Consider the following 26,491-nt stretch of genomic DNA (forward strand, 5'->3'; position numbering starts at 1 on the left):
GGGGAACACTTAACCCTGGTAAGTACTATGTAGTGGATAATTTAGCTTGCTTAAGCTGTGTAGCCCCAAGCAATTGCCATGTCTGCTTTGTTTTTATTCCTGTCTACATGCTCATTGCTCTGTGCTAATTTTCTGATTGCACCATAGGTGGACAATGCTGTGTAATGTGACAGCTTTGCCACAAGTAGTCTCCTTCAGAGGCCCTTGTGACAGGTGACAATGCAGGAGCACAGTTGGTAGACAGCTGTCCTTGTTCAATCCCTTTCAGTTATGGGGCGACCATTGTGGAAGGATGCTCAGATATTTTAGGGAAAGCTGCAGATTTGTAAAGCATGAAAACAATTTTGAAAGTTGCAAATTATGAGGATTTAGATCAACGTTAAGCTGACCTAAGTGACTTAACGTAACTCAAAATGAATACTTTGGGTCCCCTTATTCAGACACAAAGGGTGACAACATTCAGACTTTGTTTTCCAATACTCCTGTGTTGTCATCCACTCACACGAGTCTCTGAAGACCGCCACGTCAGTACACATTGCACACTCTGGTCTATTGTGGCCACTATCAGGTGACCCTCCCCGAGAATTCACATCTTGGGGGCGCATGTGGACAGGAACTTGCGGTAGGGCAAGAATTCAACAGTACTAAAATGCAACAAAAGGTGTGTGTGTGCCATAGCTTTATGGCTAGCCCCCCAAACACAAAGAAAAAACAGGTGAGGCCTCATCTCCCTTTGATCTTCTTGTTTATGTAATGAATAGTTAGTAATTACAAAAACACTGTTTCTCAAAGTTGTTAACCCAAAATTTGGGAAAGCTGTGTGTCCAATCAGACACAGGCACCCCCAAGATGGCCATTAGAAGCCCACTGGAAAATACTGGGTGGTCCTTGGCAAGGTTCTCCTAGCCCCAGAGGTAACCAGCAATGATGTGATCACTGCATTTATTTCTGGCAGCTAATGCTGAAGTGAGCAATCTGCAGACCACCACCTTGCTCCCGCTGTTCCACCCACTCAAGCGGTGAGTCCAATTTTTGTGTCCAGCGTTTAACACCCCCTCTAAACAAACCTTTACCTTTTACAAGTTAACAGAACCCCCTTTTCAATAACTAATGTACCAGGCCAGGTGACCATGTCCAAAACTACCCCTTTCATACAACAGTTGGCCAGACTCTTGGCTGAGAGGTCACCAATGAATAGATGTGTAGAGCTGGATTTTGGCATAATCGCATTTTTACGTCTATATAAATCCAAAGGTGTTGACTCGACCTCCGAAGAAAAAAAATCTACTTTTCTGTAAATTGTTTTTTCCTTAAACCACAATGTATTTGTAGTCCAAGAACTGCTCCCAGCAGAACCTCTTTCCTTGCAGACTTGCTGCCGGTAAATCCAACTTCACCTACAAATCATTGTTTGCAGTATGAAGCGTCGCAGGGACCGAATTCATTTCCATTGTAACTTAAATCCATCTCATGTGGAATTTTGACAGCCATCTCCGCATAGGTCTGGAGGGAGCCGCTTGGTAGGAAAGCGATCATGCAAGAGGCAGCGGGGGGACATGTATAGTGTAAACACAGCAGAGACACTTCAAAACGGCATCAAATTGTAAACTTCGTGCCAGTTCTCAGATCTCACTGTCAGGTTCAATTTCACAAAATGATGCCTCTGCCAAAAGCTGGCAGACATCGCCAGAGAATCATGGGCCTCATTAAATGATCATTGCCACCGCTCATTGCAATATTACTACAAAGCAATAAAGCAGAGCTCTAGTCCAAATCGGTTAATCCATGAAAAACAGGAAAATTAAAAGAGTGCAGGGGAAGTTTTGTTTTTTTGGTGTCTTTTTTTCTATTTTTTAAACTAAATCCCAAACCAACAGCTATTTATAATACATGGATGAAATACATACAGTATGTGGGGGGCTAGTCTATCTGCCCAAGGGTTTGTCATTTCTGTCCACGATTCCTACAATTTACACAGCCCTGTCTGACTTGCTCTTCTCTGCCCATCTTGCTCTACTGCAGTTTGACTAATGCTGAACTCTAGACACAAACTTTCCATAAAATATAATCCTCATTGCCACAAAGGGTATCAGGATATCCACTGTGTGATCCAAATGCCTTTGCAACCCAGTTATTACCTTGTAAAATTAGCAGTGTTTTGTCTCTCCAATCTAAGCATTGATAGTGTGATCTCTGTAACTTACAGTTGTGATGAGATAGCGATAACTTCAACCTCAGTTGGATACCACAGTGAGTAGTTGTGGTTACCACAGTTGGATACCACAGTCAGTGGTTATGGCTGAATGTCAGCCATAACAGCAATTGGCTCTTGTCTGAAGTGAAGTAAAACTCCTATGAGATTGTTCAGATTAGGCCCAGTGAGAAGATTGTCATTGAGGGAGACACCTTCATGATGAGCACTTGAGTCAAAGACTCAAGACTCACTGACCACAGTCAGTGACTCAAATCAGAATGATATCTTGTAGATTTTGTGAAGTTTATTCCATAAACTTAGAGAAGCTTACAACAATGAACATTCGATAGGTCAAAAGATCATAATGTTTCCTGCTTCATGACATGGGAAGGGGGTGGGCTATCTATTCAGCATTAACTAAACACAAAGGAAAGGGAGGAGCAGAAACAAAATATAGAAACACTTAAAAGGCATATGACAGTTAATATGACAGTCATGTGAAACATGAAACTCCCCGTCGAAATCTACGATCTCTATTAGAATAAACTTTAGTTCAAGTCCAATATAAATAATGAAGATTCTTTCCAGGAACATGTGCAAAACAAGAGGGAAGGGAAGAACAAAGGAAAACAATGCAAACATTTAGCATAATACTTGGAGATGTTGGTCTCGAATGTCCAGGCTGAGATATGGAAATCTATATTCAGAGGGGAAGGCAGCAACATGCACTATTCCTTCTTACCTCCCTTTAAATCAGGTTGATGACTTGTCTTCCTCTTTGGGCAAAAGAAGTACTAGTTCCTTTATAGGCCTGAAGTAAAGGTGTGCAGAACCTTCTTTCATGGTGGATATAGCCAAGATGTGTCCCGAAATGCAGTAGTAGGTACTACACGACTGCCACTGGCAGCTGGGTTGAGGCTTGTGGGAATATAGTGGCATTCTTCAGGCATAGAGAAGACATGAATCTCTCTTCTGGTGGCATTCGTTAAGGATGCTTGGGTGTAAGAGCATGGTATCTGGAGTTGTTCTAATGCTTTTAGAGACTGTATCCAGGATTCCCACCTTTGTTGTTTCTCCTTGGGTAAGGGGTTATCCCAGTCTGAGCTTTCAGAAGTAAGTTGTCTCAGCAGTATCTTACCCTGAATGGTGAGAGGTGTAATGAAAGCCAACGGATCATAAATGCTGTTTACTGTAGACAATACTCCTCGCTTTGTGAAGGGCTTGTCACAGGCTGATACTTGAAATGTGAATGTGTCTTGTTTAACATTCCAAAGCCATCCAAGACTGCATTGTGTAACAGAAAGGTCAGATCCTAGTTGGAATTTCTTCACACTAACAGCATGGTCATCAGAAGGAAAGGCTATTATGACCCTGTCGCTGTTAGAGATGATTTTGTGAAGTCCGAGGTTTGCAGTGGCAAGCATGTTCTGGGTTCTAGTAAGAAGGTCAATAGCTTCTTCTTCATCGGGCAGAGATTTGAGTCCGTCGTCTACATAGAAATTCCTTTCGACAAACTGTCTTACATCAGATCCAAATTCTTTCTTACCCTCTTGAGCTGTTTTCCTCAGTCCATAAATTGCTACTGTAGGAGAACGACTGTTGTCGAAAACATGTACCTTCATTCGATAGTCTATGACTTCATCATTGACATCATTATTGCGGTACCATCGGAACCTGAGGAAGTTTCTGTAATCTTCACGGACAATGAAACAGTGGAACATCTGCTGAATGTCAGCCATAACAGCAATTGGCTCTTGTCTGAAGTGAAGTAAAACTCCTATGAGATTGTTCAGATTAGACCCAGTGAGAAGATTGTCATTGAGGGAGACACCTTCATGACGAGCACTTGAGTCAAAGACCACCCTAATCTGATCAGGCTTGCGAGGATGGTAGACACCAAAGCATGGTAGATACCAACATTCTTCTCCTACCTTAAAAGGAGGTGCAGGTTCAGCATGATCTCTTTCAAACACCTTCTGCATGAAGTCCACAAAGTACCTTTTCAGCTCAGGCTTCTGGTTCAAACTGTGATTTAAAGAAACAAACAGAGATTCTGCATGTACCCTGTTTGGTAGTCTCTTTCTTGGGGTACGAAATGGTAGAGGTGCTACCCAACTGTTGGAATCATCTTGGTAGAACTCTTTACTCATGGTTTTCAAAAATTCTTTGTCTTCTATGGTAGCTGCCAACTCATTGTCTTTAGTGGTTACTATCAAGGTCCTACCTTTCCTCCGACTTTGTGCTGCTCCCTGTGCTGGCATCCATCTTAGGTGTCTGCAAAGCATTGTGGGATCATTTATGCTTTCAGCCCTCTGTGGCTCCTCCCCCAGGAGGTGGCGGCTTATCACATATAAGTCTGCTGTTTGTGGCTGTCCATTGCATTCGTGTCCTGTCTCTTGCACAACAGCAAGCTCCTGTTTAGTTACTCATTGCTTTCCTGGATACCGGCTCGGCTTTGGCTAAGACTCCTCCTGGCTTCTGACCCCGGCTCTGGCGACCATTCTTCCTGGCTCCTGATCTTGGCTCTGGCGACGATTCTTCCTGGCTCCTGATCCTGGCTCTGGCGACGATTCTTCCTGGCTCTTGACCCCAGCCTTGGCTACGATGTCCGCTGTTGGACTTGCTTAGACTCTTTTCTTATTTTTATATTAATAAACCTACCTTTAATTGCACCTCCTTGTGTGTCTGGCTCCTTGCTCCCTGACAGTTACCTCAAACACTTTGTTGCCGATGTTGTCATCCCAGAGATTAAGAGCCTTCTTATTGTCTTGTATGATATGCTGTTGTGCACCTTTTTCAAACAGTCTCTTTTTCACAATATATTTATGTTGTCGTTGTGCAGAACAAGTTGTTCTTCCATTTGACAGGAAATGTGTTTTAAAGGAAGCGACTGAGTAGGACCTCCTGTCCTTGTCTAAGCAGATTTTGCCTATGATGACAAATCCTAGATCCAGACGCTGAGCATATGGTGCATTGTGTGGACTGTTGATTTGATAACGAACTTTGTGCACCCTTAGGATGTCTTGACCAAGTAACAGCAGGATATCGGCACTTTCATCGAGGGCTGGTATTTGGTTGGCTATGTGCTTTAAGTGAGAATGGTGAAAAGCAGCTTCAAGAGTAGGGATCTCCTCTTTGATGCTTGGAATCTGGTTGCATTCAGTGATAGTGGGTGTCAGGGATCCCGGCCGCTCAGCATCGCGCGCATGCGCAGATCGCCGATTCTTCCTGGCCGCCGAACACAGAGATCGCGGCGGCGGCCGCGCATGCGCAGTAGCAATCGCGGCCGCACCAATGGAAACACAGGGCGCCCTATTTAAATCTGCCCTGTGCATTTCCAAAGTGCCGCAAGGTCTTGTTCCTGTTCCTGTGTTCCTGCTAGTACGTTTCCTTGTTGCCAAATTCTGCCTGTTCTGATTACGCTGACCCTCTCCTGCTCTGACCCCGGCTCGTTCCTGACCATCCCTCTGCCTGACCCTCGGTACCACGCTGCCCGCTACCTGCTGAACCTGGCTTGTGACCCCGACCATTCTCCGCTTGCTCCCCCTGTACCACGCTGCCCGCACGATACCGACCCGGCTAGTCTGACCTCGCTCACTCCTAGCAGTCGTCCATCCACCCCGCTCGGATCGGGATCTGTCATCCCATCCATCCCGCTCGGATCGGGGTCTGTCATCCCCTTCACAGCAGACTCATCCCGGGCACATACCCTCAGCGGGACCCCTCTGCCACCGCCGGGGGTGCCCAGGGACGCGACCTGGTTCCAGTCTTGCACCAAGTCCATCTCCACCATCAGGGGCTCTGGTGAAAAGGCAGACTGGGACTTAGACTCCGCGTCCTGGGAAACCCCGTGCTGTGGACCACTAGAGATCCCGTTGGGCGGAGCCTGACAGTACCTTGCGGCCATGACTGAGTCTGGAAGGGAAACTTCCCCCCTGGATGATCTGTGCCGACACATTGCCACCCTCACAGAGGGGGTTAGGCTCCTCCAGGAGGGCTATACAGAATTAAGTGACCATATGCAGACCTTAGCCACCCCTACCGGGCAGGCTAAAGAGCGCCCTGGGGAAACACTAGTTTTGACATCCGCACCAGAGCCCCGAGTTCCCTTACCGGAACATTTTTTCGGGGATCGAGGTAGATTCATAAGGTTTCGAATTTCCTGCCAGTTATACTTCGACCTCCAGCCTCGAACGTTCTCATCAGAAACCATAAGGGTCGGGTTCATTATTTCTTTATTACAAGAGGAACCCCAAGCCTGGGCCCACCGACTACTAGAGAACCGAGACCCTCAGTTAGGTACAGTAACAGCATTTTTTAAAGCAATGGCGCTCTTATATGACGACCCAGATACGGCCGCGATGGCCGAAATGTCCCTACATACCCTAAGGCAAGGTAATCGGGCAGTGGAGGAATACGCCGCCGAATTCAGGCGCTGGGGTGGTGACACCAAATGGAATGAGGCGGCCCTGTCTCACCAATTTCGCATGGGGTTAACCGAACCACTGAAGGACGAGCTGGCCCGAGTTGACATGCCCGATACTCTTGAGGGCCTAATAACCTTATCTATCCAGATTGACTGCCGGTTGCGGGAACGTAGGAGGAAAAGGTCCAACCAAGAGCAGAGATCAGCCAGGCGACTTCCAGTCCAGACCAAGTCCCCACGGGTCAACCGGAACCAGGAATTCACGGATACGTCAAATCTCAGGTCAGCAGGAGGGGTTTGGTCTCCACTAATGTTTGAGGAGCGCCAGAGGCGTCAGGTAAACCGGCTTTGTTTTTATTGTGGGGAAGCGGGCCATATAGTACATACCTGCCCTGCCAAGAGGAGGAGGTTTCCTGCGATATTTTCCACAGTTACTCCTAAGGTTAGGAACAACACCCGTTATCTAGCAGTATCTATCTCCCTGCAGCTGCCAGGGAGAACTGTGGTGACTACCGCAATTATAGACTCTGGAGCATGTAGTTGCTTCATAGATCTGGATTTCGCAGCTCAGCAGCAGATTCCTTTACAGTCAAAGGAGACGGGGTTAAATATATTCTTAGCTGACGGGTCCCAAATTAGGTCAGGGGTAGTGGACCGTGAAACTCCACCTATTTTCACTACAGTGGCCAACCATCACCAGGAGCTTCTCCGCCTGGATGCCATTGCATCCCCTCTGTTCCCGGTGATCTTGGGCCTCCCTTGGTTACAAGCCCATGACCCGCAGATTAATTGGAAATCTGGATCAGTTCATTTCACGTCATCCTATTGCCAGCAGCATTGCCTCCCTAGTGCGTCTCCGGCACCGCAGGCTTGGCTCTGTCTGGATATGGAGGCAGAATTGGCTCAAGCCATTCCTTTAGCCTACCATGGTTATTTAGATGTATTCAGTAAGCGGGGGGGCAGAGGTCCTGCCCCCGCACCGAACATATGACTGCCCGATTGATTTGCTCCCAGGCTCGGAGATACCTTTTGGGCAAATATTTCCGTTGACTGAACGGGAATTAGGGGTTCTAAAGGAGTATATTGACGAAAGTCTCTGCAAGGGGTTCATTCGGCCCTCCACTTCACCAGCTGGGGCTGGTATCTTTTTTGTGGAAAAAAAAAGACAAATCCCTACGACCCTGTGTAGACTACCGAGACCTGAACAAAGTAACTGTCAAGAATCGTTACCCGCTACCTCTAGTCCCTGAGCTCTTTCAGAGATTAAAGTCAGCTTCTATCTTCACTAAACTGGACCTGAGGGGAGCATACACTCTAGTCCGCATCAGAGAGGGGGGTGAATGGAAAATAGCATTCCGTACTAGATTCGGGCATTTTGAATACTTGGTCATGCCCTTCGGCCTATGTAACGCGCCCGCCACTTTCCAACACTTCATTAATGACGTATTTAGGGACTATCTGGACATCTTTGTTGTCGTATACCTAGACGACATCCTGATCTTTTCCCCATCCTTAGAGGTCCATAGGGGGCATGTGAGGTACGTTTTGGAACGGCTCCGCCAACACGGTCTATATGCTAAGGCAGACAAGTGCTGCTTTGAGCAGCATAGCATTTCCTTTTTGGGTCTGACCATTTCCACTACAGGAATAGCCATGGATCCCCAAAAGGTGTCAGCTATCTTAGATTGGCCCATACCCACTGACAAGAAGGCGGTCCAACGGTTCATAGGCTTCGCAAACTTCTATAGGAAGTTCATTAAGAACTTTTCAGGCTTAGTTTCCCCGATTACTCAGTTAACCAGACAGGGGGTCCGTTTCCAGTGGACACCAGAATCGCAGGAAGCGTTTACGACCTTAAAGAGGTTATTCACTGAGGCCCCTATCCTGAGCCATCCTGACTCATCTATGCCCTATATCCTGGAGGTGGATGCGTCTGAGAACGCAGTGGGGGCGATTTTGTCGCAGAGGAAGGGCATTAAAGAGCTCATGCACCCGGTGGCCTTTTTCTCTAGAAAACTGACTTCCGCAGAAAGGAATTACGATATTGGGGACCGGGAGCTTCTAGCAATCAAGGTGGCACTAGAGGAATGGAGGTATTTATTAGAAGGGGCGGTACATCCAATATTGATATTCACAGATCACAAAAACCTGGAATATTTGAGGACAGCAAAGCGCTTGAGACCACGTCAGGCTAGGTGGGCACTTTTTTTTTCACGATTTGCTTTTCACATTACCTATAGACCAGGATCAAAGAATACTAAGCCCGACGCGCTTTCCCGTATGTTCGGGGACCCTGAAGAGACGCCCCGACCTGACACAATCTTGTTCTCAGGGAACTTTTTGATCCTACAATCTGAGCTCCGCTCCAAACTGCAGACAGCATCCATAGGCATGCCAGGCACACCCAGTATTTCCTTAGTGAATCGGGAGGGGCTTCTGTGGAAAGAAGGCCAGATTGTAGTTCCCGAGGAGACCCGTACTTTGGTACTTGGATACTGCCATGACCACCCGTTAGCGGGACATTTTGGAATACGCAAGACCCTGGAACTATTGCAACGCACCTTTTGGTGGCCCACTATGGCCAGGGATTGCGAGAAATATGTTAAGACTTGCACCGTGTGCCAGAGGAATAAAACTACCAGAAACAAGGCCTGGGGCCTATTACGCCCACTACCAATACCTGACAGACCTTGGAGCATGATCTCTGTTGACTTTATTGTAGAGCTTCCACCCTCCCAGGAACACACAGCAATCTTTGTGATTGTAGACCGGTTATCCAAGATGGCTCATTTTGTACCCTTAAAGGACACACCGACAGCCCATGAGACCGCACAGGTTTTTATCAGGGAGGTGGTGAGACTCCACGGAATCCCCAAGGATATTGTGTCAGATAGGGGGGTTCAGTTTACGTCTAGATTTTGGAAAGCTCTATGTGAGACGCTTGGAATTAAACTGTCATTGTCCTCTGCATATCACCCACAAACAAACGGCCAGACAGAACGAACAAATCAGACACTTGAGCAGTACCTCAGATGCTACACTACCTTCCTCCAAGACGACTGGTTGACCCTCCTGCCGCTAGCGGAGTTCGCCTATAATAACGCGAGTCATTCTGCTACAGGCCAGGCTCCTTTTTTCGCAAATTATGGGTTCCACCCCACTTTTTTACCGGATTTGATTCCGGAAGTCACGGTCCCGGCCACGCAGGACATGCTGGGCTTTTTATCCTCTAATAGCAAATTGCTCCAAGAGGCGATGGCAAAGGCCCAGGAGAGCAATAAGAGGGCTTTTGATAAAAAAAGAAGAGGGGAGTTGAGTTTGCGGCCGGAGGACCAGGTTTGGTTGTCCACCACAAATTTAAAGATGTCCTGCCCATCGAAGAAATTGGCTCCCAAATTCCTGGGCCCGTTTCGGGTCAAACGCAGGATCAATGAGGTAGCATACGAGCTCGCACTGCCTGAATCTATGAAGATTCATCCGGTCTTCCATGTATCTCTACTGAAACCAGCAACTCCAGACCCCTTCTCGGATCGAAGGTCTAAACCACCGGAGGCAGTAAACGTGGATGGGGAGGAGGAATTTGAAGTTAAGGCTATCCTGGATTGTAGGAAAAGGGGAGGCCAGACTCAGTTTCTGGTGAAATGGAAGGGATATGAGGCGGAAGAAAATTCGTGGGAGCCGGCCCAAAATGTGCACGCCCCAAGACTGGTGCAGAAATTTTTTCGGAACCTGGCATTAGGAAGGGGTCGGTTGGGCATCCAGAGGCTGCCCGTAGGAGGGGGGCAATGTCAGGGATCCCGGCCGCTCGGCATCGCGCGCATGCGCAGATCGCCAATTCTTCCTGGCCGGCGAACACAGAGATCGCGGCAGCGGCCGCGCATGCGCAGTAGCAATCGCGGCCGCACCAATGGAAACACAGGACGCCCTATTTAAATCTGCCCTGTGCATTTCCAAAGTGCCGCAAGGTCTTGTTCCTGTGTTCCTGCTAGTACGTTTCCTTGTTGCCAAACTCTGCCTGTTCTGATTACGCTGACCCTCTCCTGCTCTGACCCCGGCTCGTTCCTGACCATCCCTCTGCCTGACCCTCGGTACCACGCTGCCCGCTACCTGCTGAACCTGGCTTGTGACCCCAACCATTCTCCGCTTGCTCCTCCTGTACCACGCTGCCCGCACGATACCGACCCGGCTAGTCTGACCTCGCTCACTCCTAGCAGTCGTCCATCCATCCCGCTTGGATCGGGATCTGTCATCCCATCCATCCCGCTCGGATCGGGGTCTGTCATCCCCTTCACAGCAGACTCATCCCGGGCACATACCCTCAGCGGGACCCCTCTGCCACCGCCGGGGGTGCCCAGGGACGCGACCTGGTTCCAGTCTTGCACCAAGTCCATCCCCACCATCAGGGGCTCTGGTGAAAAGGCAGACTGGGACTTAGACCCTGCGTCCTGGGAAACCCCGTGCTGTGGACCACTAGAGATCCCGTTGGGCGGAGCCTGACAGTGGGCAAAGATATTTCCACATTGTCATTCAGGGGAGCAACTACAAGACCACTGGCTCTCCTACCTAAGACTTCTGTAGTGCCGGAACAAGTGCTTTGAGTATAAGGCAGAGCATCTCCAGTTATGTTCAACAGTTCAAAAAACTGTGTTCTTGCAAGAGATCTGTTACTCTGATCATCCAGAATAGTATACAGTCTTATGGCCTTTTCAGGTTGACCTTTGGGGTATACACGGACCAAGCATATCTTTGCACAAGATTTGGCACAGAATCCTTCTCCACAGACCTCTGTTCATGTAGACAACACTGGGGTGGTAGGTGCTGCTTGATCTGGGCGCTCCCCGCCTTGCTTTGCCTCAGGAAGATGGTTTGTGAGCGAAGTAGATTTGTGCGAATATTGATGAAGAGCTTGCACATGGTCATCACTGTCACACTCTATACATTTAATGATTGCTTTACAGTCCTTTGCAAAGTGTTTTGTGGAGGCACAGCATTTGTAGCAAACCCCAAATTTCTTCAAACGTTCCTTACGTTCTTGGAGGGTCTTCTTTCTGAAGCCGATACATTTCTTAAGTGGATGTGGTTTGTTATGTATTGGACACTGGCAATTTGGGTCCTCATTTCTTTTTTTTTGATCAGTCTTTTCAAGAACTGTAGCAGGTGCAGGTAGAACATTAGTCCTTTTCACGAACGCTGGACCTCTACGGTCTCTATGTGACATACGTGTGTTCGTAGATCTTGGAGAGAGTGTACTGAGGTTACAGTCCCCATATGAGAAACTTGGGTCATTCGTAGTGTCTGCAATTCTTTTGATGAACTCGAAGAAGTAGGAAAAAGGAGGAAAGGCAACTCTCTGTTCTTCCTTATACTTTGATCCAAGCGCTGCCCATCTTTCTTGAATTCCATATGGTAGCTTGAGAACAATTTGATGCCATGAAAGGTGTCAAGGTAACTGAGACCAGGTAAGTTGATGTCAGCCTTAGCAAGCTGAAGCTCTAATAGAACATCGCTGAGTTCTTGAAACTAGATTGTCGCTAGGAGAAATCCTTGGGAAGCTTTGCAACCTTTTGAATAAAGCATCTTCAATGGCCTCTGGGCTGCCAAAGGTATGTTCAAGTCTGTCCCAAGCAGCATTAAGGCCTGCAGCAGGGTTGTCAATATGAACTGCTTTGAGCCTCTTGATGCATTCAGTAGACTGGGGACCTAGCCATCTGATGAGTAGATCTAATTCCTCTGTGGCATTGATGTCTAGGTCACTCATTGTGGCCTTAAAAGTAGATTTCCAGCCTCTGTAATTTTGTCATCAAACTTGGTGAGGCCTGTCTTAAGAAGCTCTCTGCGGAGCATGTATTTAGCAAACTGTGGCATGTCCGTGTTTTCATATTTTGGGTGCATGACTGCAGGTGGAACAGAGTTGGTTGTGATGGTTGGAGGACTTACGTGGAGTGACTTGCTGCTAAGGCATTCAATGCCGGAGGTGGCTTAAAATTCATTGGTATGTTGGTTTGTAGAGTGGTGCGTTTACTAGGAGGTACTCTGTTGGTGGCAAAGTATGATGGACGGTCTATTAAATACACACCAGTGTCTGCTGCTAGCTGAGATGCTGCAGTCTGATGTATTGGAGGATATAAGGGCAAATGGTCTTGAGGTACAGTAGGAGCAGAGAAGAGACTTTGATGGAGTAGTTTGGCTGCTGTGACAGGGAGTTGACATTCTGGAGAGGTATGTGAAGAGTATGAGACATAAGACACAACTGATTGTCTGGAACTGTTGTTTCTTTTGTTTTTACTAGCGGCAAAGTGGGAATTCAGTGGTTGCATGGCAAGATCGGATCCTCTATATGACGCTGTCTCTGGTGCCCCCCCTATTCAGCTGTACAGGGGGGCCGCACAGGCTCCCTGGAGCATGGGGCTGGGTCGCAATGGCAATCCCCTGTATATACACCCCTGCAAATCAATCAGTAGATTAGATATACTGTACAGGCAGCTGTAGTAATATACACTTTTTTTTTTTTATTTACAGAAAAAAGAAGAGGTTGCCAGCCACTTCTTGAAGCTCTGTATTGTTCAGTGAGGTCACCCATCAAATAAAAAAGACCAATAAGACAGGAAGCCACTCCTTCCAAGACCACATGCTCTCTAGCTCTCTCATCACCTACTCACATGCCTCTGGAACTCCCTACCCCAATCTGTCCTGCTATCTCCCACTCTATCCACCTTTAGTCCCCGGTCACACCAGTGCGACTTGATCATTTCAAATTGCATGACAAGTCGCACCCTATTGTCCACAATGAAAGAGGTCATATTGGTGCGATTCCAACTCCGTCGAGGTCGCACTGACTTTGAAAGTACCTCATGCACTACTTTTCTGCAAGTTCAGGTGCGACTTGCCTAGACATCTGTGCATGAAGTTTCAGAGATGTCTTCCAAGTTGCACCTGAAGTGGGACTGGCATCTGACTTTGAAATCGTGCACATTCAAGTGAAGTCACACACGATTTCAAAGTCAGATTTGGTGTGACTCGCTGAAAACCCATCTCTTTAGAGAAGCCTATCCTGCCTCTAACAGCGCTGTGCAAACTGTCTGTGCTATATAAATCCTGTATAATAATAATCATCATCATAATACAAGAACCTTGAAGAGTTTGGCCATATCTAAATTTTTGTTCAGAGGAAAAACTGAAATTTAAATTTATACCTTTATCTGTCTATATCAGTGCAGCTCCTGATGGCTCAGACAGGCATTTTTCAATAAAGGTCACCATTGTTTATGGATTATATTCATCATAGTTTGAACTGCCTGGCTATTTCACCAATTTACGATATAGCTCTACTTTCCACTGAAGGGAACCATCCTGTCTATATACTACATCAATGTAATCAACATAGTAATTAAATAAAATAGCCAATAGTAACTATGAGACAATGCAGCCAAGGCTTTTCAAGGTTCCCGTGACTACTACATGAAGAGGATTGTGATTTACATCACTGTGCAAAATTGCTGCAGACTTACCTATCAACAAACGCATGGTGAAGAACAAAAATTGGGTCGTTTGCAGATCCCTGAACATTGGACATAGAGCCATTCAAGTAAACGTGAAGGGAATTGTGCATACTGCTCTGTGATCGGTTAGCGATTCCTGAGGTTGGAATAGCATACCCTGGTCAAAAAAAAAAAAAAATAGAAAAAATGTTTATATACAAAATTTCATACCTAATCAATTTCATAACTAAATCAAATGGCTCCATGCAAAACAGCAGGAAAGGGGTAAAACCTGCAAGAAATCCACATGCCATGTAAACTCTTCCTTGATTATCAGTTCATACTCATACACCAGTGGCAAGTTTACCTACAATTTCCCCTCCAGGGCTAGGCCTCACCACTCAACCTCTCATTACTAGTTTATTTCTTCTAATCCAACTTCTCTCTGAAGCCACATCTCTCTAAACTCCCCTGTCCAATAGGTGACACCATAAAGCTTCATGTACACAAGCCTACCCTGACTGCCGGCTGCGGGAAAAAGCAAATCGCGGCACCATATTTTTACTGTGGTCTTGCGTTTTCTCATGGTCAACAGTCAAAACGTTCATAGGCTGTACAGGAGAGAGGGCTACAGATGAACAGGTACAACTTATGTAAGAGGATATGTTTCATCTCTGTATCACCCAGGACTAGTCACTACAGTGGGTATGCAAGTGTTTACAATGACTTAAATATACTCTTGTTTAGGCTATGATTGGCCCTTTCACAGAAACTTTTTTTTCCTAGAAAACCCAGGAATAATGGGGGTGCAAATGCTGCCAACTGTTCTCATCCAGCCATGAGAAGGTGTTTGAAGTCATTCTTCTACGTCCTTCTGAACAATCTGAGATATATCCCTACCTTCTAAAGTGTTCCTAAAGCTGAAGTTGGCAGATCGATCCATGGCACCAGTTTCATAGTTTGTTAAGGATAAACAGGCTTCCACATCTGCTGAAGTGGGCAACCGGGGTGTCCGGTTTCTGTCGTGACGACCAGGGCTTCGCAGTAGGGGTCCTTCATTTGTACCATTACATATACTTCTCAGGCGGTTATACTCTTCAGGCTGACTACACACAACCTGCAAAGACACAGAAACCACATTTAAACATTTACAGTGCTGAAGCACCATATTAAACAATCCTTTTTTATCCTTTGTTATCCAAGTGCTGCTACAGCCTTTTTCAGCCATTTCCTGTCCACATGTACTTATTCCAACATTGGCAGTACATCATTTCTCTAGATCTGTGGTCTCCAAACTGCGGCCCTTTGCTTGTCTTTATCTGACCTTTGTGGAACCATTTCTCCCACTGATACAAGGCTCCTCCAAAGGTAATCAACAGTGAAGCACCATTCCTCCCACTGACACCAACGATGGGGCATTATTCCCCCTACTGATACCATCGATGGGACACTATTTCTCTCAATAATACCATCAATGGGACGCTTTCTCCCACTGATGCCATTGATGGGGCAATATTCCTTCAACAATGATGAGCCACTAATAACATTGATGGGGCACTATTCCTCCCCCTAACACCAATGATAGGGCACTATTCCTTCCACGAATACCAATGATGGGGCACTAATCCTCCTCCTAACACTAATTATAGGGCACTTTTCCTCCCACTAATACCCATCAACGGGGCACAATTTCTCCCACTGAAACCCATCAACGATGGGGCATTATTCCCCCTACTGATACCATTGATGGGGCACTATTTCTCTCAATAATACCATCAATTGGACACTATTCTTCTCACTGATACCATTGATGGGGCAATATTCCTTCAACTAACAATGAAAGGCCTCCATTTCTTCCACTGATACCATTGATGGGGCACTAATCCTCCCCCTAACACCAATTATAGGGCACTTTTCCTCCCACTTATACCCATCAACAGGGCACTTTTCCTCCCACTGATACTCATGAACAGGGTACTATTCCTTCCACTAACACCCATCAACGGGGCACTATTGCTTCCGCTAACAATGATGGGGCACTATTCCTAATCCTACTTACCACATGCGCTAGGTAATTTTTTTTTTTTTTTTTTTACCTCCACTGACCACCAAGCCTGAGGCATGGTTTACTCCCAATGATGCATTGGAATTTCCTACTTCCACTGCCCACAGTCCGCCCCCCCTAAAGTCTGAAGAACAATAAACTGTCCCTTTGTTTAGAATGTTTGATGACCCCTGCTCTAGATCAAGTTCCACATGGTGACAATGGTGGATCCTGCCTAAGCAATATGTGCTGGCATGCCGCTGGCAGTCCTAATAGGCATGTACATGATGGTGGAGGACATGACCAGATCTAAGGGGATGCTGGGGTGGGCTGTGCCCCCCTAGATTTCAGTTGTGCTCCACCAAAGCAAACACCCTCCCCCTCCTGCCTCTACCCCAAGACACTGTGCCCAGCTGCTAACTACGTCTTCCAGGAACGTGACAAGGAAGGTGCACTGCATAGAGGCAAGGTCCCGTTGAGAACTCCCTCAGCTCTTAATTCCTTGTAAAAAAAAACACAGAATACAATCTGGAATTTAAAGGAAATATCCCCTGATCACAGAACTCTCTATGCACACAGCTTGATTTACCTTAGGTTCACACCTAAGCGTTTTCCGCAGCATTTTTCAGAAACACAGTACAGTCAATTTGACATGATTTCTTATGGGACAGGTTCACATCTCAGCAGTTTCACCTGGTGCGTTTTTTGGAAAGTTTCAGGGACTTTTTTTAAAAACACAAAAAGTTGTGTTTTTGGTTCTGTAGACTTCAATGGAAACGCTGCAGAAAAGCATGAAGTGCGTTCTGATGCGTTTTAAATCTGCCTAGCAACAAGAAAAAAAACAAAAACTCATCAAAAAAGCAAAATGCAACACAGAAATGGGTCAAAAGCAAACTGCATATGCCAGACTGATTATGTATTTCCACCTCCACTCTATACTGAACGATCGCTGCACACTGACAGTCAGCTCGGCTGATCATTCATGCCTGCTTGCCGGACCTGTCAGTATAGAGTGGTGGTACACAATCAGCTGGGCAGTAAATAAGGGTGTGTACACTGAAGGTTCTGTTATCAGGTGAGCAAGTTTACTTTCATTTAACCCTTTACTTCTGTGCAATTGATTGTTTGGCTACTCTTAGGCTGGCCATACACAATACAATTTTCTGCCCAATTTCCCTTAGATTTACCTTCAACTATGTAGTGCAAGACTCTGCCTAATTGGATACAATTGAAAGTTTTGTTAGGTTTGATCTCGTATTATATGGTTTTTGGTAAATCTAAAGCAAAAATCTCAAGAAAATTGTGTAATGTATGGCCGGCCTTAGGCAAGCCATACATTATGCAATTTTCTTTCCTTCAATCCCCAGGCTGAAGGAAAGAAAATCACTTGATTCCCTCATCAACACAGTCTGTCTTGATGGGGGAATCCCTCCAGTGGAGATATTGATTTCTGATAGTGAGAGTTTCCCCAGCTGTCAGAATACACTAATCACCGCCTGCAGCGAAAGCCACCATCAGTAATCGTACAAAAAAACCCCAGACAAGCTGGGTCAATAAATAGATCAGCTTCAGTACAACCAGTCTGCCCATACAGGAGTCAAAATTCAGCTATTTCTGGCTGAACCTGCCATATTTTGATCTGTCTATGGCCAGCTTTAGATACACCCCCTTCATTTTATCTTTCATTCTTGCTGCCTATAATTCAAGAGGGGCTCTTAGGACCCTGATGTAAGGATGAGGGGTACCCTGATGTAAAGGAGGGACTCTGGGGACCTGATGTAACTAGTGAAACTCTGGGGGCTTTCCTTTGAGGGAGTGACTCTAGGGACTGTGATGTAAGTGGGGTGACTCTAGGGACCCTAATGTTAGGGGGGCTCTGAAGACCCCGAGATAAGGCTGAGAAACCCCAGGGACCCCTATGTTGAGGGGGGGCAGGGGGACTCTGGGGATCCTGATGTAAGGGGGATTACTCCGAGGACCCTGATGTGTGGGGGGTTATTCTGGGGATCCTAATGTAAGAGGTGGGGGAAGGGGGGCACTGGGGACCCTGATGTTAGGTAGTGACCGTGGGGACCCTGATGTAAGGGAGATTACTCTGGGAACCCGGATGTAAGGAGGATTATTCTGGGAACCCTGAGGTTGCGGATGGGGGGGGCACTCTTGGTAAAGGAGGAATTCTAATGGTGATTCTTGATGTAAGTGGGGAATCTGATGTGAAGAGGTAAGCTCAACCTGATGTTGTACTCTATATGTTGTTTTGTATGTTACTCCTTGCATTCTATACATTATGTTTTACATAAAAATCTGCTCTGTGTCATCTACTACTGCCCCCTGAACTCTGCGTCAGTTTCACCTGACTCCCTGAACTCTGTGTCACTTACTACTGACCCCTGAACTCTGCGTCAGTTACACCTGACCCCCTGAACTCTGCGTCACTTACCACTGACCCCCGAACTCTCTCCTACAAAAACTGCTGACATCCTGTACACTGCCCTCCCATCCTCTGCCACACTGACATTTTTTACTGTGCCCCCATATTAGACAGGCCAGATCCGGCCCTGGTGAAGGAGAGGGTCCCTGGCTCCATTATACACAGCTGATGCTGGATTTTTACTATTGTTCTCACTATACGTGTAGTGCTACCCCCTTGAAAGCTTTGGGTCCCCATTATTTCCTGCACAGCCCAGCAACATGCATTTTCCAGACACAAGAAACAGTCCATTTGCTTGGTTTTTAGGATTTATTAGGGAATTCAACTTGGATAGAGTAAAGTGGTTATGGGATGCCCAACTTGATTGAAGGAGAAGGACAGTTTCCTTCTCTAGCACACTGAAAAAATTACAGATATTTGATTGTGTTCCAGCTGGAACCACAACAGTCTTTAGCAAAGTAATCCCCTCCTAGTAAATTGGTGCCCTCAGAGTGGATTTTTTGTGACAACTTGTAGGAGTTCTGGGTCCACCTGGCTATGGTATCTGATCTGAGGACAAAGGACTGGGTAAACATTAGACTGTCCCTTGAAGACTTGCCAAGAACTTACATCTAGCTGACTTTTCCCTTATAGGCCCTGGGGGTGTAGAAGTACTCATACTGTCTTTGTTCTGCAGCTGTGGATAGTGCTGCTTTCAGGCCTTCCACTGGGCTGGTGTTTTCCAGGCTTTCCATTCTCCTGGTGGACTGCAGGGAAGTGGAGCGGCCTCTTTCAGTTTCCTTCTTTCTCCAACCTCTAGCCTGGAAGCATAACCCCCCTTCTCCGGGACCCCCTCCAAGGCTACACATCAGCACTTCTACCCTCCATATTACATACAACTTCCATTTCCTGGCCAAGTCATATTTATTGGCCAGCCTGCCACACTGTCAGGCCTCCTGTCGGGAAATGGTCAGACTCCCATAAATATGCAGATCAGCTTCTCCTAGCTTCCACCTACTGACTTCTAGAAGCTTCTCCAAACTTCTAGAGCAGGGGGAGGCACCGGAGAACTTACCTGTAGGGCCCTCCAGCCTATACTGAAGTAACCCTCTGACTCACACCCAGGCTTCTAGCAAGACTGTGGCTACACTAAATATCTATACTAGAGGGCGCTACATACAGATATTTAGGTCTATGCTTGTCAGTTGTGTTCATTTGATTTGTATTTGTCACTTTTGCACTGTTTTTGCACAATTTTACTATATTGAATAATAACGGTAAGGCAATTTTTACCCATGAGTTATTATTTGTGATTGCATATTTATAGGGCCAGTACAATACCTTTTTTGCTTGTTATTTATAATGTTGAATTCATTTTCCCCAGAGCTTAGTAACTGTGGTAAGGCTCTGCTGATTTCCATTATCCAATCGTGTGCAAGCTACAATGCATTTTGTTTTTAATTCTCCTTGCACCTGATTGGGTGAGCTTTAAAAAGTGACGCTTTACCACATTTACTTTGTTATATAGGAGTCAAAAGAGCTTAACCATATTTAAAGCCCTGTTATATTTCTTTTGGTGCCGCTCACATTAGAGGAAAGCATATTCCTGTGTCCCAGAGCATGGGGTTCAGGCTTGGCCTCATAGAAAATCCAGAGGATTGTAGTAAATGTAAGTCCTCATACACACTGGACGTTTTTACAGCGGCTGTTTTTGGCTTTTGACTTTTTTTCTACAGTTAGAAAACCCACCAGCATGTTATCCTATATGTCCATGCACACAAACTGTAATCAACATTTTTTGGCAGGGACAATTTTTGGCTGGAGAAAAAAAACCCAGGACTAGTAGGTTTCTAGAGGAGTTTTTTAGCTGTAAAAATGCTCTAATGCTGAAAAACACCGCAAACCAGCATTTTTGGACTTATTTTGACCAAAAAAATATATATATATTTTTTGGTGAAAAAAAAAGCTAAAAAAATGCAAAATGCGGAAAAATGCTGTTAAACACGAATGTAAAAAATGCTAAAAAAAGGTGAAAAACTCACATTTTTAAATGTGACTTTATACAGCTAATGTTACCAGCGTTATCCAAATGTCCCGTGTGCATGAGGGATAAAGAGGAAAGGATTGCTGCTACTCCCAACCAGCCCAGGTGAATAAACCACAGGGAGAGGCCTAAACCTACATGTCTCCAACAAACCCCATACCCTGCCTAGGGTGTGGGGTTTGGTGGGGACATATAGGATGAGGCAGATCCTTATAGTTTACTTACCTGGGCTGGTCAGGAGTAGCGGCAATCCTTATCTCTTTACATATTTAAAGCCCTGTTGAAGTCCGAAATATGATATTCAGTTGGAAAGACATTATACGGACAACCTTCATTTGGTCAAACCCAGCAATTGTACAGGGTGTATAAATATGACTGTAGTGTTCAACCTAGTGCAGTTAGTTGTCAGCACTCAGTAACAGAATTAGTGAGACATGTGCACCCCCCCTTCTTCTGTAGTACAAGTCTCTGAGGACTCTTGTGACAAGGGTTGTGGCTGTTACTTAAGCTGGCCATAAATGGATCAAGATTTGGTTGGATCAGCAGGGTCAAGCCTGAATTTCGATCCATGTATGGCAACTATGGTTGAACTGAAGTCGATTCACCTGTAAGCAGGAGACACACACACCTCCAGGTATGAATCATCCAGGTACTAAACAATTTCAGAAGCAAAATGGCAAGCTCTATAGAGAAGGGAGCAGCTAGCACAAGAGATAGTGACAAAAATCTTGAACAAAATATATAAAAAGTGCAGTGCATGAAAACATATAAAGTGAATAATAAATCACTTCAGTGACAAAAAAAAAAAATTATATATATATATGAATCTCAGTGTAACCAACGAAATGGTTAAACAATAAAGTTCTTCCAATATAAATTTGTATGTCGGTGGTGCTATGATAATCACGGCAAATAGTGATCAGTCCCACACAGTGCTCTGAGATCCAATGTGCGATCCACCACCACTATGCACTCACCAGAGGGCTACTTGTTAAGTAGCATGTATGTCATGGGGTCTATACCATCCACTCTCCAGCGGCTTTACTGGTCCAGTTCAATCCTAAAGAAAGATGCTCACCACACGGAGCCCGAAGATTGTTATATAGTGTAGTATTTCTTTAAAAGTCTCTATTCTCTATGCTGATGACACACAAATCTATCTTTTTACCCCTCACCCCTTCAGTCTCCTCTCGTATCACTAGCCTACTAAGTGAGATATCGGATTGGATGTCATTCCACTTCCTCAAACTCAATCTCTCCAAAACTGAGCTCCTAGTATTCCCTTCAGCCCGTGCCCCCTCCCCTGACTTCTCCATCAAAATCAACAAAACTATCATCAGTCCCACCCCTCACGCCAGGGTACTAGGTGTCATCCTAGACTCCCATCTGTCCTTTCAGCCCTAGGTCCAATCACTGACAAGCTCGTGTAGACTTCACCTCCGCAACATCTCCAAGATACGCCCGTTCCTAACCCCGGAAACCACTAAGCTACTCCTTCACTCCCTTGTTATATTACTCCTCGACTATTGTAACTCCCTCCTCATTGGCCTACCTTATCGCAGGCTATCCTCTCTTCAGTCTATCATGAATGCTGCTGCCAGGCTCATCCACCTTACTAACCGCTCTGTATCTGCCACCCCTCTCTGCCAATCCCTCCACTGGCTTCCCATTGCCCAACGGATAAAATTCAAAACACGAACACTGACCTATAAAGCCGTTCATAACTCTGCCCCAAATGACATCACCGATCTTGTCTCCAAATATCACCCTAACCGTACTCTCCGCTCCTCACAAGACCTCCTAATCTCTAGCTCCTTTGTCTCCTCTTCCCATGTGCGTCTCCAGGACTTATCCAGGGCTTCCCCCATCCTCTGGAACTCCCTACCCCAATCTATCAGACTATCGCCTACTCTGCTCACTTTTAGGCGCACTCTGAAATTTCTCTCTTCAGGGAAGCCTACCCCGCCCTCAGCTAATACTGGAATCCTCTACTCTCCCAACCACTCCATTCCCCCACAGTTATTACCTTTTGTACCACTATCCCCTCCCTACTAGATTGTAAGCTCCAAGGAGCAGGGCCCTCGAATCCCTCTTGTATTGAACTGTATTGTTACTGTACTGTCTCCCACCATATTGTAAAGCACTGAGAAAACTGTTGGTGCTATATAAATCCTGTATAATAATAATAAAAGTAATCCATAAAAGCATTCCACGTGGAGAAGTAAAAATATTACATATGCTACGTAACAAGATGGCCGCCTCTCCAGAACGTGGATGGGAATGGGTGTACCCGAGGACGTGCTTGTGCACAAAACAAATTGGGTGGAGCCTACGTGCTGATTTCACACCACCACATTCGCTTTCTGGAGTGGCGTCCATCTTGGTATGTGGCATATGTAATATGCACTTTTTATATAGTAGGAATCATCCACTGACCATTAGAGTGAAGGTGCACACACAGCTTGTCTGTGAAACTGCATGGTAAAGAATATCCAGAATCCGCTGCACTCCTCAATCTTTATTCATTATGAAAAAATCCATATAGTGTCAGACAAAAAGGTTAATGCATTTCACACTGCAAACTAGCGCTTATTCATAACCAATAAATAACACAAACCACTACACCACATAAATATCCTGTGTGTGATTAAGGTGCCGCTGTCACCTGCAACCCAGAAAACACCTCCCAACCAAAACATCAGTGAGGGAGGAAAACAGGTTACTTACGGTTACATCCCAAATACACACACAACAAACACCACAATAAAAATTGTACTTTCAAAATTGGGTATATTGAAACCAACTTATATGACAATACATCTAAATATCGAATATTTCACCGCCAAGGAACACTGAAAAAAAATCCATACTGTTCCCAGATTAGATTTTTTCGGCTCTATATTGACAATTGATCTTTGTGATCAAGGATACCCATTTAGTGTTGGAAGAGTTTATCTCATATCTTAATAATAACTTGATTCTAAAATTTACAGGATGCACGGATGGGAACACTATCCCTTTCTTGGACGTGCAGTTAACAACGTCCAAGAAATCTTTGTCAGGTAATACATTGCTAAGGGCAGATTTGGGTCATCCAAGACATGCTATTAGGAGGTATACCGGTAGGACAGCTTCTTAGGGTTCGCCGCATATGTTCGGCTGAAGAGAATTTCACACGTTAATCCCAAACCATGTGTCACTGGTTTTCTACAATGTGGGTACTCCCAGATTGATCTACAGAACCCTTGACATTGTGGAAACCACACCTAGATCATCTTTGTTGAGAGATAGAAAGACAAAGGGGAAGGAACATGATATTCAAGGGTTTTCCACTCCTTATAGCCTAGACTTTTCAAATGGTGAGAAAGATCATTGAACAATATAATCCGATTTTATGCAAGGATGAGGCATATGCCAAAGTTTTGGGAAGTGGGATTAGGGTGGTCTCCTGGAGGACTCCAGTCCTGAGGCAATATCTGTCTCCCAATTGTTTCTCCAGCACTTGGAAGGGTCCCACTCATTGGTTGTCCTTTAGGGGCAATTTCAAATGTGGAGCCAATGAGTGCCCGTGCTGTCCCAGGAATATACAGCACAATAAATTTAAGTCCACTAGTAGTGGTAAGGAGTAGAATATAAAAATTTTCTAAATTGTAATACACGTAATGTAGTTTACTTAATTACATGTGCTGAATGTGCAGTGCAATATGTGGGACGTATGTGACGGGAGTGACCTTTGAGGGTGGGGGGCCCCTGTGTCAGCTCATGTTCCCTTCATTATGTTTAACCCACCCTGTGCCTGTTAAGGGGTACAGGGTGTGAATGTGAATGTCTTAGTATTGTGTATTGGTGTGGGGATTGTCCTTTGTTCTCTGCCAGGTGGTTGTCCATTGTTCTCTGCCATGTGCTGTATCCCATTGTTCTGTGTGTTGGTTGGGTGGGGGTCCTTCCTGTAGCCCTTCCCACTGATGGAGCATTTCCTGTGCCTGGTTGTGTTTCCCAGCCCTGTGTATATATCTTGTGTTTGTGTAAAAATAAAGGAGTTGACTTCCTGTTTTAAGAAGAGTCTGGTGCTGTCTATTTCCTGCATGATCAGCGGGTGGTGTCCGGGGATTTGTGTTCGGACAGGGAAGCTGCAGTATAACGGAAATACCCAAGTGCGGTCTGGGTCCGATTCCGTTACAACATACTACTATGAGACTCCGAGATCAGCTAAGGGATCATATACTGTATACGATACAATCAAAAAACATGACACAAGCATAGCAAAACATTTTAATGAGAAACATGGTAGCAATACTATGGCGATTCATATACAGGCCATTGAGAAGGTAACAGCTTCCAAGAAAGGGGGGGAGACCCCTTTAGACTACTGTGCAAATGTGAGGTACAGTTGTGTTTAAAATAATAGCAGTGTGTTGAAAAAAGTGAATAAAGCTCAAAATCCTTCTAATAGCTTTTATTTCCATACACACAAATGCATTGGGAACACTACACATTCTATTCCAAATCAAACATGAAGAAACATATATCAAAGTTGTGTTGTTCCTCAAAAAAAAAAATGGAAGAAAAGTGAATATTAGACTGTTCAAAAAAAATAGTGTTTGTATTCTTCTTTACAAACTCAAACATTCACTATATAAACTGAAAAATGTTTGAAGATTTTGCTTTCCTTTGAATCACTTAATGAATATTTCATTGTATAAGCACTGCTGTACATCTGTGTTGTATGGAGTCAACCAACTTCTGGCACCTGTGAACAGGTATTCCAGCCCAGGATGATTGGACTACATTCCACAGTTCTTCTCTATTTCTTGGTTTTGCCTCAGAAACTGCATTTTTTATGTCACCCCACAAGTTTTCTATTGGATTAAGATCCGGGGATTGGGCTGGCCACTCCATAACGTCAATCTTGTTGGTCTGGAACCAAGATGTTGCACATTTACTGGTGTGTTTGGGGTCGTTGTCTTGTTGGAACACCCATTTCAAGGGCATTTCCTCTTCAGCATAAGGCAGCATGACCTCTTCAAGTATTCTGATGTATTCAAACGAATCCATGATCCCTGGTATGCGATAAATAGGCCCAACACCGTAGTATGAGAAACATCCCCATATCATGATGCTTGCACCACCATGCTTCACTGTCTTCACAGTGTACTGTGGCTTGAATTCGGTGTTTGGGGGTCGTCTGACAAACTGTCTCCGGCCACTAGACCCAAAAAGAACAATCTTACTTTCATCAGTCCACAAAATGTTGCGCCATTTCTCTTTAGGCCAGTCAATGTGCTCTTTGGCAAATTGTAACCTCTTCAGCACACGTCTTTTTTTCAACAGTGGGACTTTGCGGGGGCTTCTTGCAGATAGCTTGGCTTCACATAGGCGTCTTCTAATTGTAACAGTACTCACAGGTAACTTTAGACCTTCTCTGATCTTCCTGGAGCTGATTGTTGGCTGAGTCCTTGCCATTTTGGCTATTCTTCTATCCATTCGAATGGTAGTTTTTCGCTTTCTTCCACGTCTTTCAGGTTTTGGTTGCCATTTTAAAGCATTTGCGATCATTTTAGCTGAGCAGCCTATCATTTTCTGCACTTCTTTATATGTTTTCCCCTCTCCAACCAACGTTTTAATCAAGGTACGCTGTTCTTCTGAACAATGTCTGGAACGACCCATTTTCCTCAGAATTTCAGAGAGAAATGCACTGTAACCAGCATGTACAACATTTGCTGCCTTCCTTCCTTAAATAAGGGCAATAATTGCCACCTGTTTTTCAAAGAATGAATGACCTCACTAATAGAACTCCACACTGCTATTATTTTGAACATGCCCCTTTCAATGAGTGATTCAATTACACAGAATCAGCAGCATGCATGTCATGACTGTTGGGTCTGTTGGATTTCT

The 26,491-nt window shown here is 45.3% G+C and overlaps 1 protein-coding gene across 1 annotated transcript in view; it reads right to left on the reverse strand.

Annotated features, from left to right (window-relative positions):
- Positions 1-26,491, reverse strand: part of TYR (tyrosinase) — a 63,136-nt gene that overhangs the window by 26,929 nt on the left and 9,716 nt on the right. Inside the window, exons 2-3 of the mRNA XM_089656632.1 lie at positions 14,999-15,215; positions 14,129-14,276 (exon numbers count right to left, since the gene is read on the reverse strand). Of these exons, the coding sequence (XP_089512758.1) occupies positions 14,129-14,276; positions 14,999-15,215 (365 nt within the window). The remainder of the gene's footprint in view (positions 1-14,128; positions 14,277-14,998; positions 15,216-26,491) is intronic.

Source organism: Staurois parvus, unplaced genomic scaffold (genome assembly GCF_062004578.1).
Source record: "Staurois parvus isolate SC_StPar_1 unplaced genomic scaffold, SC_StPar_1.0 ptg000027l, whole genome shotgun sequence".
NCBI classification, from domain to species: domain Eukaryota; kingdom Metazoa; phylum Chordata; class Amphibia; order Anura; family Ranidae; genus Staurois; species Staurois parvus.